At 45.2% G+C, this 15277-nt stretch overlaps 2 protein-coding genes across 3 annotated transcripts in view; one reads left to right on the top strand and one right to left on the bottom strand.

Annotated features, from left to right (window-relative positions):
• Positions 1–3: 3 nt before the first annotated feature.
• On the bottom strand, positions 4–14895 carry POLR3F (RNA polymerase III subunit F). Of its 2 annotated transcripts, XM_038396961.2 has the most exons (9): positions 14726–14862; positions 14374–14491; positions 10345–10412; positions 9225–9292; positions 8373–8485; positions 5767–5910; positions 3874–3981; positions 1844–2035; positions 4–653 (listed from the first exon to the last, which is right to left on the bottom strand). In XM_038396961.2, the coding sequence occupies exons 1-9, from the start codon at positions 14779–14781 to the stop codon at positions 576–578; spliced, it is 945 nt and encodes a 314-aa protein (XP_038252889.1). In that variant the 5' UTR covers positions 14782–14862; the 3' UTR covers positions 4–575. The 2 variants fall into 2 exon arrangements, with proteins under 2 accessions (XP_038252889.1, XP_043368087.1); XM_043512152.1 differs by lacking the exon at positions 3874–3981 and having other exon boundaries at positions 14726–14895.
• Positions 14880–15277, top strand: part of DZANK1 (double zinc ribbon and ankyrin repeat domains 1) — a 38278-nt gene continuing 37880 nt past the window's right edge. The window contains exon 1 of the mRNA XM_038396953.2: positions 14880–15010. Coding sequence (XP_038252881.1) covers positions 14892–15010 — 119 coding nt within the window. The 5' untranslated portion in view covers positions 14880–14891. The remainder of the gene's footprint in view (positions 15011–15277) is intronic.

Below are 15277 nucleotides of genomic sequence, written 5' to 3'. Positions count from 1 at the left end.
CTGTTGATATTAAAATAGCGTTTTATTTATAACACTAGAGGAGGAGAAGGAAGAATCAATGAGTGATGCTTTCCAATGTGCTCAGAGCCTTTGTTATGCAATGTTTGTCTCCAACCAGACTTTCGTTACCACTGGAGTAAGGTGCTGCCTTTCGGACTGTGCTCTCAGCTTGGTATTACCACTTTGAACATCAGAGTTCTTTGTAAACATCAGAGCTAGCAACTTCTTTTCTCATGTTCAAAATATAACTTTCAGTACAGAGCTATACATAACCCTCCCAGATTTTCTATTACATCCCAGTCCTTTTGTCATGTTTGTCAAGTCACTATGCCTTTTTGGTGCGAGAATGGGAATAGGTTGCCATCAATGACCTGACCTCAAGTAGTGCATCACTTTTGGTCCATTATCAGGACTGCTAACAAACCAAAGTGTTGCTTCTCTGCATGTAGTTAAAAAAAATTAACATCATGTCCTGAAGTCACTCACAAAAAAAATCAAGTCCACGATTAAAAAGCAAACTGGTTCATCAAGGTAGGCTGCAAAGAGTGGTACAATCCATGGTTCTTATCTTGCCATCAAAATTCTAGCCACTCTGCCATATAAATGCAGTTTGATGGAGAAATCTCACCACCTTCATGGCAGTCATCAAAGACCTGTGGTAAAATGAAACCAGGTGTAAGTAGACTTCCTTACACGTGGTGAGCACAACACAATTGGAAGTAAAAAACTGAACTGTTTGCTCCATGGAGGAGTAAAACGAACACAAGACTGGGATCCAGGAGATCATCTAATCCCAACCCTGATAGAGATTATTATTTATATTACACTAGCACCAGAGGCCCCACTCAGGATCAGGGCCCCACTGTCCCAGGGACTGTACACACAGTGATTTACTGTCCTAGCCTTGGACAGTTTATAAATTAGCACACAAGACAAAGGGGTACAGAAAGGTGAAATAACTTGCCCAAGGGCATACAACAGGGGAACAGTGCTGGGATTAGAACCCATTTTAGGACTCCCCATTCAGTTCCCTATCCACTAGGCAAGACCACAGTGCCATCGCAAAGAACAGGAATAATCAACAGCTATGCTGGGGCTTTGATGTGCAAGAAATCATTACATCAATACAAACAGCCCATTGTAAAAACTCCATTCAACATTATACTAATAAATGAGTAGGATGAGGGTAAAGATATTAAAAATGAGAGAGGGGCTTGAAAGAAGCTAAATGGACATTGTCCGGTTAAAACCCTGGTTTGAAAACATTTCCTACTCATGTTTTCAAAGCCTTCGATTATTACAGTTAAAGAGTTTTAGAACCATTTAGTGTTTATTTCTGCTTTCTTATGGCAAGGCTTTTTATATTTCTGATCTTGGACAGTGAAAATAAACCAGGTAGTGTCACTTTTCGGTTCACATGCATTATAACAATGCAACAATGTTTGGGCTGTCACTCAGCTAGGACATGTGCTTGTATAAGCTTCCCACTGGAATTAAAAATCAAACAAAACAAAACATTATTAAAACAGTTTCTACTGGTCTTAGATCTCCCAGATATTTGTTTATAAAAAACTACATTTTGGAGCATGTTTGACTTAACAGTGTCCTTTTACCATGCGATCAAGGGATGAGATGCAATGTGTAAATAGGAAACATCATGGGCTAAATAAAAGTATCAGTCTTTTATTTACTCCATAGCCAAAGCATTTGTGACCTCCACTGACTTTTTGAAGTCAACGGGACTACTCCTGTGTGTAATATTAAGCATGTGACTAAGTGTTTGCCGGACCCGGGTCTACATTAGTAAGTACTTCTTCCTCCACATACTCACTAAGTAACTTACTGGGCAGAGTCCACAGGGTGTTCGGATTAACCCAGTGGGTTGGATGATTGGATTGACAGATCTGTACAATTTCATGTGTCCATCCACACTGCCAACTGTCCCTTCTTTTGCAGCAATGATGGTCATCTCCACCTTTCCATCATATATTAGTGTGTTTAAAATAGTTTCGATATCCTCCATTGACAATTCGACCTAAAGGCAGTTTTGTAAAAATATAACAAAAAATATTGGTAACAACTAGAGAAAAGGTGTAGCAATAACTCCTGCAGAAAGGAAAATAAACTCTCATTTATGAATGATGATGTTCGTTCCTCATTGCTAAGACTTTCGAGGTCTGGTGTAGCCTTGATACAGGCACAGAATTCACTGAATCATGGATACTGAATGGCAGTTATGCGGAAAAGAGGAGAGCAAGGAGTGAGGTTTTCACTGTTTTTCTTACAGTTCTTTTAAAATAATGCTGAGCTTTCAGATACATTTGCCAAGTGGAATTCACCCATACTCCTCAAGTGTCTGCAACAATTCAGATACAATGCAATAACCCTCTGATGATTTGGGATATCTAAGTACAGGTTATGAATTCTGTTTGAGATTATGATCTAATGTTCAATCATAATGTTTAAGCCCTTATGATTATCATTGTGATGTTCTTGCCTCTAAGGAAACAGGGAGGAGTGCCAAGTCTCTATTTCTGACTAGGAGGGCCTTTAGAGACCATCAACACCTGAATATAATCTTGCCCAAACAGAACAGGATGGCTGTATGCTCAGAGAAACAACTTTTCTCGTTTGTCTGTACATAGTTAAGGTTTTAAGGAGTGGAAAATCCCCAAAAAGGGGACAAAGAGAGGTATCAGGGCAGAAACTTAAAAACACAAGGGTGAGAAGTTGAAGGAGGACTTAGAGGGAGACAGAGGAATAAAGGGCCAGGTGTCATAAGCTAGAGGGAACCTTGTTGACTGTCAGATGAGCTGGAGCTGAAGGACACTGAAGGGGAGAGAGAGAGAGAAACACACACACCATGATTTAGAGAAGCCTTGAGCTGGAGGATTGCAGTTCAACAGAGAGCACTTGGACCCTGAAGAGACACTGATCCAAATCCCATAGAACTCTCAAGAGTGGTGAGGAAACTGAGGCAGGGAATGGCACACAGGCATTTGTTGTTGTTATGGATCTGTATATTCCATACTGTCTAGAAGTCCTTTTTTAGAAGTCCTTTTACAAAGTCTGTGTCTAGTCGCTTCAACTATCATGCGTCCCTGAAGGTGACGCCTGTAAACTAGAGTGTTCACAAAGCAAAAGCTCTGGGAATGGGCATGCTAAAGCAACTGAGATATCTTGGGGGTCAGCACCGGTCCTAGGGCCAGGACAGAAGGGCCATAGGGTCCCACTTCCAGAAAGGGCACCAGACAGAGTCTGCACCCAGGAAGGGTGCCAGAGAGTGCGGCTAAACTAGAGCCTACCCAGTGAGCAACGGGAGCTTTAGAGCATATAGATCCAGTGTGAGTCCGAACACAGCAGCCTGGTGAGTGGCCAGCAGGGGAAGCTTGACCAGGGCTGTGCCAGATCTTTACTTAACAGGGAACCCATGGCTGTTTTCTTGCTCTTACATTATTATGGTGGAGGTTTTTGAAGGCAGCTAGGAATTTGTTACCCATCTCCCATTAAAATTGTGTGGCTAAATTCCTAGCTGACTTCAAGAATCTCAGTTTATGTTCATAGGAAAATTCCAACAGAGCAATTATAAAATTCCCTGTGGTTGGGATTGCCAAAAGAAAATGGGTCCCAACTCGCATTGACTGGGCACTGGATACCTAACTCCCTTAGGTGCCTTTGGAAATCCCAGCCTATATTGACTCTGGGCTGTAATGCAGCACGAACCCCCTACTTCATACACACTGCAATATAAGAGCCCAATGTGCAAACTTGGATGCATCAAGTCAGGCACCAAAACTAGATCTTGGGGCCCAATTCCAAAGGTTAGCCATTCGGCAGCAACTTGAAAGGTGGTAAATTAAACGCCATTCTGACCTTACTGATGCCCAGCTCGCAAATGTATTTCCACACCTCATGGGATGATGCAAACGAACTGTTTCTCTGTATCATAGGGTTCTGTTTGCTGTCGCGAGCTGCTTCTGCCTGGGAAAGCATGGAGGGGAGAGTGCGACATACGCAGTCAGTGCTCCCTGTGAAGAGAATGTCTCTAGGTATACAACAAGCTGCTTTTAAACCATTGTAGAGGCAATTTCCAGACAATCTCTGCCAAGTTTTAAGCCGGGAGGGGAATCTGGCCCCCCGCTTAATTTCATCCAGCCTGTGGCAAGTCTTGGCGCCATGGGCAAGAAACCCTAAGCCTCCACACTGCCCCGCGGGGCTGGAGCTGCGAGCACCGGCTCACCCCACTGCGGGGGGAAACTAGGGTTGCCAGGCCATTAAAAGTCTGGTCGGTGGCACAGCGGGGCTAAGGCAGGCTCCCTGCCGGTCCTGGCTCCGCACATCTTCCGAAGTGGACTGCATGTACCTGCGGCCCCTAGGTGCATGGGTGATCAGAGAAGCTCTGTGTGCTGCCCCTACCCCCAGTGCTGGCTCCGCAGCTCCCATTGGCTGGGAACCGCGGCCAGTGGGAGCTGCGGGGTCAGTGCCTACAGTGCACACTGCACAGAGCTGCCTGGCTCCGCCTCTGCCTAGGGGCTGGACACAGCAGCTGCTTCCAGGAGCAACGCGGAGCCAGGACAGGCAGGGAGCCTGCCTTAGGCCCGCTGCGCCACTGACCGGGAACTGCCTGAAGTAAGCACCGCCTGGCTGGAGCCCGCACCTCAAACCCCTGCCCCTGCCCCAGCCCTGAGCCCGCTCCCGCACTTCAAACCACCTGTCCTCATCCCAGAACCCCCTCTCACACCCTGAACCCCTCATTTCTGGCCCCACCCCGGAACTCCGAGCTGGAAACCTCACCCCCACCCGCACTCCAACCCCCTGCCCCAGCCCAGTGAAAATGAGTGAAGGTGGAGGAGAGGGAGCAACTAAGGGAGGGGGGGCTTGAGTGAGTGTGGGGTGGGGTCTAAAAGAAGTGTGTGTGTGTGTGTGGGGGGGGGGTGTTCGGTTTTGTGCAATTAGAAAGTTGCCAACCCTAGGGGAAGCCCAGAGCCTCCGCGCGCACCTTCCCCACCACCAGCGGGGCTGTTTGTGGCCCATAATTGATTTTTTCTGGGGATCAATGGCCCCTGATAGAAAAAAGGTTCCCCGCTGCTGTTTTAAGCAGATGATTGTCAACAAATGGAATAATCCTAGATACATATTGCACAATGAACAGTAAGTGGCAAATTACAAGTTAACACTATATACAGTAACATGAAACACTATATTGACATGAGGAGTTAGAACGTAGGCACCATCATTATGAGCTTCCCGACTATGGAAAAGCCTCAGCCATAGCCAGTGGCCTGTAATGTATATTTTGGAGGGAAAGGGAAATTGACACGATCTAACTAGGACTCAGAGGATGGAGGTTGGGCTTTCCCTGTAGAATGGATAGGGAGTAACACTTTCTAGGCACAGTCCACAATAATCAGGGCTGACAACTTTTTTGCACAACTGAGGTAGTATGGGAAAGTTGACCTTTGCTAATTTGTTTCTACATTCTTCGATACTCAGTTTGAGATATGAATCTGGGGGAATGATGCTTCTTTTCTTTTAAAAGTTACAAATTATGGGTTTATTAAGATGAATGATCCATTGCATGCATTTGCAGTGGCAATTAAATTAGAAAAATGCCAATAAAGAATTATGGTCCAGCAACTACATAACAAAGTCCACCTATTTTTATATTAACAACTGTATACAAACTTTTCTTCCACCAGTTTTTAAAGGAAAAGCAATTACTTGTAAAAACAATCAAAGATAGGTTAATCTGTAACAATCCCTCACCTTAGTCTGTAAGAATTTACAACACTGTTGGTTTAACACCTCCACAAATTCAGATTCAAAGTCTTGGTCGCTGTACCAGGCCCCACCAGTCACGGACCGGTCAGGCTGCAGATTATATAACATGTACACCTTCTTCTTTGAGGCCTATTGAACAATACACACTTTTTTTTAATAGCTGAAAATCTTCCATGAAGGGAAAATTTTATTTAAACATGCATAGGAACAATCCATGTAGTGCCATATGCCCTGAAACATGGGGAAGTGCATAGCTGCAGCAAACTATTATGAACACTATCTGCACTCCAAGAATACCGGGGTTAAAGAGGAGGTCGTATTTTTGGATTCTGACTCTCAAAATTGTTTTATGGAGCAGGGCTGGCAAAGGGAAACAAAACTACACAAAGATAAAGGGTTTTAAAGAAAATGGGACAGATTCAGGCTCGGATGTGAATCGCTACAACTTCATTTCAATGAAACTGCAAAAGATCTGAATTTAGCCTGTTATCTAATGTCCTTCCAAGTTCTGAGCCTGATTTTGGCCCTCCTTCAGGTCAGAATGCGGTTCAGCTATCCCTCCTATAATAGTATGATGATTAAGCATGCCTGATGACCTAGTCTAAAGGGGATGAGAAACCGCTTTTAAAATTGTTTAATGCAGAACTAGTCCTAGACATAGCCAAAACAGCAGTTTTGGCCCACTATGAACATTTCCCAGTTAAATCAGCTCCAGTTTAAAATCACTTCTGAGAGTTTACTCTTTGTGGAAAGGACACTCATTCTGCTTTTTGACTCATGGCAGCTACGACGGGACATTGTCTGAGATGAAATACAGAGTCAGGTAACTTTACACATACAATACAGTGGGACTATAAAACTTCAGAGGGTTGATTCTTGAAGTTATACAATGGCATCTTTAAATTAGAGAAGTTAATCTTAAGATTTTTAAATATAAACGTGTACCTTTAGCTATAAATTATAAATCTTGCTCTGGTAATTCCAGAGCAATGTATTATGCTGTAGGCAATAAGCGGTACCCAAGGTTTTGCACAGGATGGTGAACATGAATTCAGTACTATGAACAGGAAAAGGGTTTTATTACACTAAACAAGTTAGAAAGACAACGTAGGTGTAAGGGACTGCGGAAGACTTTGTTACGGCCTAGCTAGGGAACTTCCACTTTCTCCAGCTGAGAGGTTATTGTAGGACATAGAAAGTTACTGCAGGACACAGGAAACCAGCTGGAACCGGCCGTTGACCGATTCCAGTTGCTTTGCGTGGCCTTTCACCAGGTAGCGGAAACCCCCTTTTTGGAAGTACCTAATTCTATATTCATTAGCTGTTTTTATGTAGTGTTATTAACGCTGACCGTCTGCCCCTCCGTCGGACTCCGTCTCAGGCAGAGCTCTGGTGTGCTAGGTTCCCTGCCTCCATGACTGCAACGCTTGGAGTCCCTGTTGCGGGTGGGTCACTAACCTTCAGTAAAGCCAATAACTCACAGCTGTGTGTAAGCCTCATGTTTTCAGAGTACTCCTGCCAGGCCTGTGGTGCTTTGAGCACCTCGGCCCAGAACAGTAGGTTAGGTAATATATTTTACTGGACTAACTTCTGGTGACGAGAGAGAGAAGCTTTCAAGCTACACAGAGCTCTGCTTCAGTCACAGACCTCACGTAGAGCTCTGTGTAGCTTGAAAGCTTCTCTCTCTCTTCACCAGAAGTTGGTCCAGTAAAATATATTACCTAACCCACCTTGTCTCTCTAATATCCTGGGACTGACAAGAAGGCTGTAGCAACACTGCACTAAAACACAAGTGCCTAATGAACACATTTGAAAGTGAGCATTTCTGAAGCTTCATTAACTATGACAAGACATGAAAAAAAACTCAGAACATGCAGCAGCCCCAATAAAGCCCCTGGATTCTGCAATAAATGAAGGATGAAGACACTTCACAAAGCCATCTCATAAATGGCTTACATATTCCAAATCAAGTATTTATAAACTGGATTAGATGCTTTTTCAACTCCATTGAAGTCATGTTATTAGTATAGGCTTTGATTCAGGAAAGCACTTAGGCATGTCTTTTAAGTCTGTCCTGAATAGGAATGTTTTCCTGAATCACAGTTATAATAATCAGCAGGTTAAAAACTCTCCCCCACTTAAGAGAAATTATGTCCAAAGAAAATTTTGACTGTGGGATAGTCTGGAAAGAGCAAAGCACAGAAGTTTTAGTTTGGCCTAAGCAGTGCACTCTAATAGCAGAAGAGACAATTGTGATAAGGGTTATTATGATTCCTACTGTTTTGAATAAAGGATACCAGCAACGCTTTGCTAAAGTTATTGCACCTCTACTCTTCTCTAATATTTGAACTTAGATAATGCCTTATATCTGAGACCATCAGTGCTTTACAACATAGTTAAAGTATTGGCTCCATTTTATAGAGGAGCAAACTGAGGTACAGAGAAGTTAAATGATCTTCTCAAGGTCACAGAGAGTCAGTGTCATAGCTGGGAGAATAACCCAAGTTTCTTGACTGCCAGTCACCTGATCTAACAAACATACTTTGCAGTATATACAGTATTTCAAGTATTTAAAACTATAGATTACTCACCGCCACAGACTTAACAGCTTTAATAAGTTTCTTGCTCTCCAAGTTTTTCAGTATCTTGTTGATCTCTGTTAAAGGTAGATTACTTTTGTATCTAATATCCCTGCTCCAAATACCTGTTTAAAATGAAAAAAAAGGAAAGCTGAATTCAAATGAATATGAATAGAGCATTACAAGTGTCAGGCACATTACATTTGTTCTTATGTTCAAGCCAAGGCTCGAGCTGTTCCTTTCCGATTCAGAATTAGCATCACAATGTTGCTTGAACACTACCTAAATAGGATGCACTGTGTAGCGTATTATTCAAACATCTCCCTACAGTTGTTATAACAAAAGCTTGCCTGCTCTGAGAGCTCATACAGGTGAGTTCTATTTTGTCAATAGACTTGGCCAAAAAATGGGGAAAACATTTTGTCTTGGTTCTGGAACTCTCATCCCTTCACTCCTCAGTCTGATAGAATCCCAGTTTCTTGGCCTTCGTATGCTGCAAGGCTCATCTGTTTTCCTAGGCTCTCTCAGAGAGTTTGGGATATGAAACAGTCCAGCAGGGGAGCGTATTTTATAGGGAATTTGTACTTTTTAGTCACAGAAGGAGCCGGGAGAGGAATTGACTCAAGTCCTAATGTGGATACTGATACTTTACTTGTTTATTTTTAGCTTTAGTTAAGCATGTAACACCTCAAACAGATGCTTTTAAAACAACTATAGTAAAGAAGCTAGAGTTAGTAATGCTTTCGTTGTTTATTACCATGCCTTTAATTCTTGAGTATTGAGAAATAGTACACACAGTTTTCCCCAAATACATGCTAAGCAACTAGTTATGAATAAAATTATAATAGCCCTTGAATAAGTCACCTTTGTTGGCTGCATCCTCTATAATTTGATAGACCAGCTTCTCTTGATTGTCAGATCCCTTCATTTTACTGTAAAGGACAGATTACAAAAGGGATAGGTGTTAGTTATTGTGAATGTCCAGCAGGTTGGACAGAAGTAAACTAGATTTGTTTTAAACTGTGGAAAGCAAAACTATAAAATGAATTCAATTACATAAAAAGAAAGCAGCTGGCACTAGCTGGTTATTGCAGTTCCTTGTTATTACAGACAGCTTTTATTGTTTCTTACATGTCATGGCAAGTCAGCCAAAGTAACTGTCAGCATTTTGTTGGTGCAGTACTCTGGTTTCCCCACCACTACCACGACCACCAATTGCTCACCTACAACTGCAGTAGCTCAATCCCGAATAAAATCTTACCCAAAATAAGCAGCCTCTGGATGGAACATCTGGGAAGGTGCAGCAAAGTGCTCTCAGCTCTGAAGTTTGCTTTCCCCACTGGTCTAAGACAGCCTGATTCTGCCAAGCTCCAGGCCACAGTGGGAGGTTCATCTCTTTTTTGAAGCATTTGAAAGGGTGGATTAGGTGTGTGCGCATTTGAGGGTGGTGGTGGAGTGGGGAAGACTGTTAGGTTTGAGGGATTTTCCTTCTTTGAAGCAAACAGAGTATGTCTTTATTCAGTTTTGTACAGGCACATTTTATGAACCAAATAAAACCTCCATTTAGTATGCAGAGTAATATACTTGGGGTTGGATGACTGTTACAAATATAGGGCCTGATCCTGCACTCTGCTCCATCTAGGCAGACCCCTGGACCTACAGCAGAGCCCCACTGATTTCAGTGGGACTCCACTTGGGCATACAGGACTGCCTGCATGGATCAGATCACCTGATGGGGGGCTTTACTACCAGCAATAGTGCTTCCCACACCATGTAATCCCACTTCAATGCAACTATTCACAGTGGGAAGCATGACCTCCAAGAGCATTTACAAGATAGGGCCCAAAGCAAGTAAATGTGCCATCTTGGAATGAATGGCTGAATAACACTTCACTTGATGATTACTACCATCACCACGATTGCACTGGGAGAGTGCATGAGAACTATGATCAAATGCCTGACCCTTCAACAAAATAAAGCTTACCCAGCATTTTGAGACTCTTTGATCCTGTAGAGAAGGCCAGTGTTGCTCCTGAGAAGATCTAGCTGTCCCTGAAAGAGACAGGCACAAATACTATTATTAAGAGCTTGACATTTACCTTTTAAACATGAAATCTCATTTAGTTTTGCCTAAATAAAAAACAGACCAAAATACATTTTTATCCTTTGGAAACACAAGGCCATTTTAGACAGCTCTGCTCAGGAAATATCCTGTCCATTTATCATCCAGCTGCTAGAGGTTATTGACATTGCTCCTGGTCTCTTTCTGCAACACGTGTCATTAACTAAAATGTAGAAATCTACTCTTTCGTCTTCCAACATGGCACAAAGAATGTAAAGCTCCAGCATGCACCTCTCTCAGTCTGCAGTAACATGTCCCTTGAATCATTTTTTTAATTGCTCATTTACATAGCCAACAGTTAGCCTGAAAACATAAGTCAATGTAAAAAAAAATTACTTAGGCTCAGCTCAGGTAAGATGGAGGTGATGCCATACGTATGAAAAAGAGTTCTAAACTGCAGTAAAAATTGTGACAGTTCCTTCAGTTGAGTAAATTTACCCACCTACTGTCAGAATAATTCACATTCTCAGGATACTGCTAGATTCTCCTCCTTATCATTCCCAGACTTCCATATAACAGCTGTGAGTAAGAACACATTCTTTCATCTTCAGCTGGCCAAGAGATGGTGGCAGGCTTTGCCATGATTACCTATGTCTGTTACCTCAAGGCAGGAAAAGTTCAAGATGGTCTAACTTGGACTAACTTTGAAGATCTACCTTTTTAGGTAGGGCAAACTGACGGAAGAATACTACACCAGTGCATAATTTTCTACATTGCCTGCCAATTAATTTACAGGTGGAAACCTAAATACTCTAGGCTCCCAGTTATCTCAAAGAATGCTCTTCCCATGTGCCACATAACTGTGCTCAGAGGGAACACCTGCTGTATATCCCAAGCATGAAGCATGTGAGAGATAAGTGCAGAGTGTTCTCAGTGGTGGCTTCTTGCATCTGGACTTCAATTCTGACATATACATCTATATTAGGACTCAGGCCTGGTCACTTTTAGAGCAAGATTCAAGATGAGTTGGTTGAGTTCAGGATCCTGACGCAGGGAAGAAAGGTAAGCAGCAGGATACGGACCCTGGACTTCAGGAAAGCAGACTTTGACTCCCTCAGGGAACAGATGGCCAGGATCCCCTGGGGGACTAACATGAAAGGGAAGGGAGTCCAGGAGAGCTGGCTGTATTTCAAGGAATCCCTGTTGAGGTTACAGGGACAAACCATCCCGATGAGTCGAAAGAATAGTAAATATGGCAGGCGACCAGCTTGGCTTAATGGTGAAATCCTAGCGGATCTTAAACATAAAAAAGAAGCTTACAAGAAGTGGAAGGTTGGACATATGACCAGGGAAGAGTATAAAAATATTGCTCGGGCATGTAGGAAAGATATCAGGAGGGCCAAATCGCACCTGGAGCTGCAGCTAGCAAGAGATGTCAAGAGTAACAAGAAGGGTTTCTTCAGGTATGTTGGCAACAAGAAGAAAGCCAAGGAAAGTGTGGGCCCCTTACTGAATGAGGGAGGCAAGCTAGTGACAGAGGATGTGGAAAAAGCTAATGTACTCAATGCTTTTTTTGCCTCTGTTTTCACTAACAAGGTCAGCTCCCAGACTGCTGTGCTGGGCAACACAAAATGGGGAAGAGATGGCCAGCCCTCTGTAGAGATAGAGGTGGTTAGGGACTATTTAGAAAAGCTGGACGTGCACAAGTCCATGGGGCCGGACGAATTGCATCCGAGAGTGCTGAAGGAATTGGCGGCTGTGATTGCAGAGCCCTTAGCCATTATCTTTGAAAACTCGTGGCGAACGGGGGAAGTCCCGGATGACTGGAAAAAGGCTAATGTAGTGCCCATCTTTAAAAAAGGGAAGAAGGAGGATCCTGGGAACTACAGGCCGGTCAGCCTCACCTCAGTCCCTGGAAAAATCATGGAGCAGGTCCTCAAAGAATCAATCCTGAAGCACTTAGAGGAGAGGAAAGTGATCAGGAACAGTCAGCATGGATTCACCAAGGGAAGGTCATGCCTGACTAATCTAATCGCCTTTTATGATGAGATTACTGGTTCTGTGGATGAAGGGAAAGCAGTGGATGTATTGTTTCTTGACTTTAGCAAAGCTTTTGACACGGTCTCCCACAGCATTCTTGTCAGCAAGTTAAGGAAGTATGGGCTGGATGAATGCACTATAAGGTGGGTAGAAAGCTGGCTAGATTGTCGGGCTCAACGGGTAGTGATCAATGGCTCCATGTCTAGTTGGCAGCCGGTGTCAAGTGGAGTGCCCCAGGGGTCGGTCCTGGGGCCCGTTTTGTTCAATATCTTCATAAATGATCTGGAGGATGGTGTGGATTGCACTCTCAGCAAATTTGCGGATGATACTAAACTGGGAGGAGTGGTAGATACGCTGGAGGGGAGGGATAGGATACAGAAGGACCTAGACAAATTGGAGGATTGGGCCAAAAGAAATCTAATGAGGTTCAATAAGGATAAATGCAGGGTCCTGCACTTAGGATGGAAGAATCCAATGCACCGCTACAGACTAGGGACCGAATGGCTCGGCAGCAGTTCTGCGGAAAAGGACCTAGGGGTGACAGTGGACGAGAAGCTGGATATGAGTCAGCAGTGTGCCCTTGTTGCCAAGAAGGCCAATGGCATTTTGGGTTGTATAAGTAGGGGCATAGCGAGCAGATCGAGGGACGTGATCGTTCCCCTCTATTCGACACTGGTGAGGCCTCATCTGGAGTACTGTGTCCAGTTTTGGGCCCCACACTACAGGAAGGATGTGGATAAATTGGAAAGAGTACAACGAAGGGCAACGAAAATGATTAGGGGTCTAGAGCACATGACTTATGAGGAGAGGCTGAGGGAGCTGGGATTGTTTAGTCTGGAGAAGAGAAGAATGAGGGGGATTTGATAGCTGCTTTCAACTACCTGAAAGGGGGTTTCAAAGAGGATGGCTCTAGACTGTTCTCAATGGTAGCAGATGACAGAACGAGGAGTAATGGTCTCAAGTTGCAATGGGGGAGGTTTAGATTGGATATTAGGAAAAACTTTTTCACTAAGAGGGTGGTGAAACACTGGAATGCGTTACCTAGGGAGGTGGTAGAATCTCCTTCCTTAGAGGTTTTTAAGGTCAGGCTTGACAAAGCCCTAGCTGGGATGATTTAACTGGGACTTGGTCCTGCTTTGAGCAGGGGGTTGGACTAGATGACCTTCTGGGGTCCCTTCCAACCCTGATATTCTATGATTCTATGATTCTATGATTCTATGATTCTATGTCTTGTTATTAAGGCTTTAACTATAACAGCAAGGCTTGGACTTCCCTGATGGTCTGCGAAATTGTTAATCACCACTTCAAATCCTCACAGGGATGCTGAGTAGGCTACTGTAGAGAAATGCAGGAAACATTGTCGCCATTTTGGGCAATATATTGGTTGGTTCCATGCTCGCATATGAATGGCACTCAGTTATATTGGTTACATGTGCCTTATAATATGTTACATGTGCCTTATAATATGTGCAACTAAAACTACAGTAAATCAAAAGATATGAGATAATCCCATACACTTTGACCTAAAAGCTGGAATCTAATAAACACTGGGTGAAATCCTGTAGTCAATGGCAAAACTTCCTTTGACTTCCATGGGGCCAGGATGCACCCTCCCTCTAAAAGCAGATACCAACAGGATTCAATAATGGTAGGTAAATCTATGGTTCTTTCATGTTATCCCTATATTACAGAACAATACCAATGCGGTTTGAGATGCAGTTACAGTTGCTAACAGAAATGCACTCATATTACTTTGCTAAATCACAGAAGATTAATACACAACGCCCAACCCTGCAGCTGCTCTACGCTGGTAATGGCTGATGAAGTCCATGGCCTGCATGCATATGGAAGGGCAGTGCGATCCCTCCAGCACCGCAGAACGGGCTGTACTGATGGGGAGGTGAACCCTACCACGGAGAGCAGCCTGTTGATAGCCATGGCCCGCTGCTGGGGTTCCATGTGGGGCATGTCATTCTGGATCACTTGGTCGGTGATGCCGTGAGGGAACTGGTGGCAGAGCTCGATGATCCTGGAGGCGAGAAGAGGAGGAGCAGAGTCAGATCACAACACACAGCCCCACCACAACCCCTCTCAGGCCTGCCCCCGAACCCCAACCCTAACCCCAGCTGCACTCCAGCCCTGCCCCCATCTCTGCCCATCCCCCTACCGTCCCTGCCCCCCAGCTCCGTCCCAGGCCACTCCCCGGGCGCTGGGGGCCCGCACCCCACCCAGACCGGCCCCGGCCCCGGCCCCTCGGCCGCACCTGCTCTCTATCTCCAGCGGGTCCGGGACCTCCGGCTTCACCTTCACCTCGGCCATGGCAGCCGGGACCCGGGCGGGGGGAGGGGGGCAGCCCGCAGTGACGCGGGGCAATACGCTGCCCCGGCGGCGCGAACCCCAGCCAGTTCCCGCAACCGGGTCGAGGGGAGATGACGTCACAGAGGGGACCCGGTTGCCATGGCGCCGCAGGAGGTGGACCAATCCGGGGCCGTCTTCTTGCCGGTGTTACAGCGTCTCTGGTAACGGGGGCTGAGGCGGGGGGAGCCGGGTGAGTAACGGGGAGGGAGCCGCGTGGCGGGTGACTGGAGTCTGGGGTGGGAGCCGGGGTGACGAGCCCGGAGTGGGGCGGGATCCAGAGCCCGGAATGGGGCGGGCGCAGTTTGGGGGGTCCGGAGCCCGGGGAGCCTGGTGGGGGGGTGATCCAGAGCCCGGAATGGGGCGGGCGCAGTTTGGGGGGTCCGGAGCCCGGGGAGCCTGGTGGGGGGGTGATCCAGAGCCCGGAATGGGGCGGGCGCAGTTTGGGGGGTCCGGAGCC

The sequence above is a fragment of the Dermochelys coriacea genome, chromosome 3 (assembly GCF_009764565.3).
Source record: "Dermochelys coriacea isolate rDerCor1 chromosome 3, rDerCor1.pri.v4, whole genome shotgun sequence".
Lineage (NCBI taxonomy): Eukaryota > Metazoa > Chordata > Testudines > Dermochelyidae > Dermochelys > Dermochelys coriacea.
The sequence above is the reverse complement of the archived record's forward strand: the minus strand, read 5'-3'. Positions and strand labels throughout refer to the sequence as shown.

Coding starts and splice junctions, on each gene's coding strand:
- POLR3F (XM_038396961.2), bottom strand. CDS start 14,781: ATGGCCGAGGTGAAGGTGAAGCCGGAGGTCCCGGACCCGCTGGAGATA. Junction 8,486..9,224: donor AGAGGATGCAGCCAACAAAG/GTGACTTATTCA, acceptor CATTTTAAACAG/GTATTTGGAGCAGGGATATT. Junction 2,036..3,873: donor GCGAGCTGGGCATCAGTAAG/GTCAGAATGGCG, acceptor AACTGCCTTTAG/GTCGAATTGTCAATGGAGGA.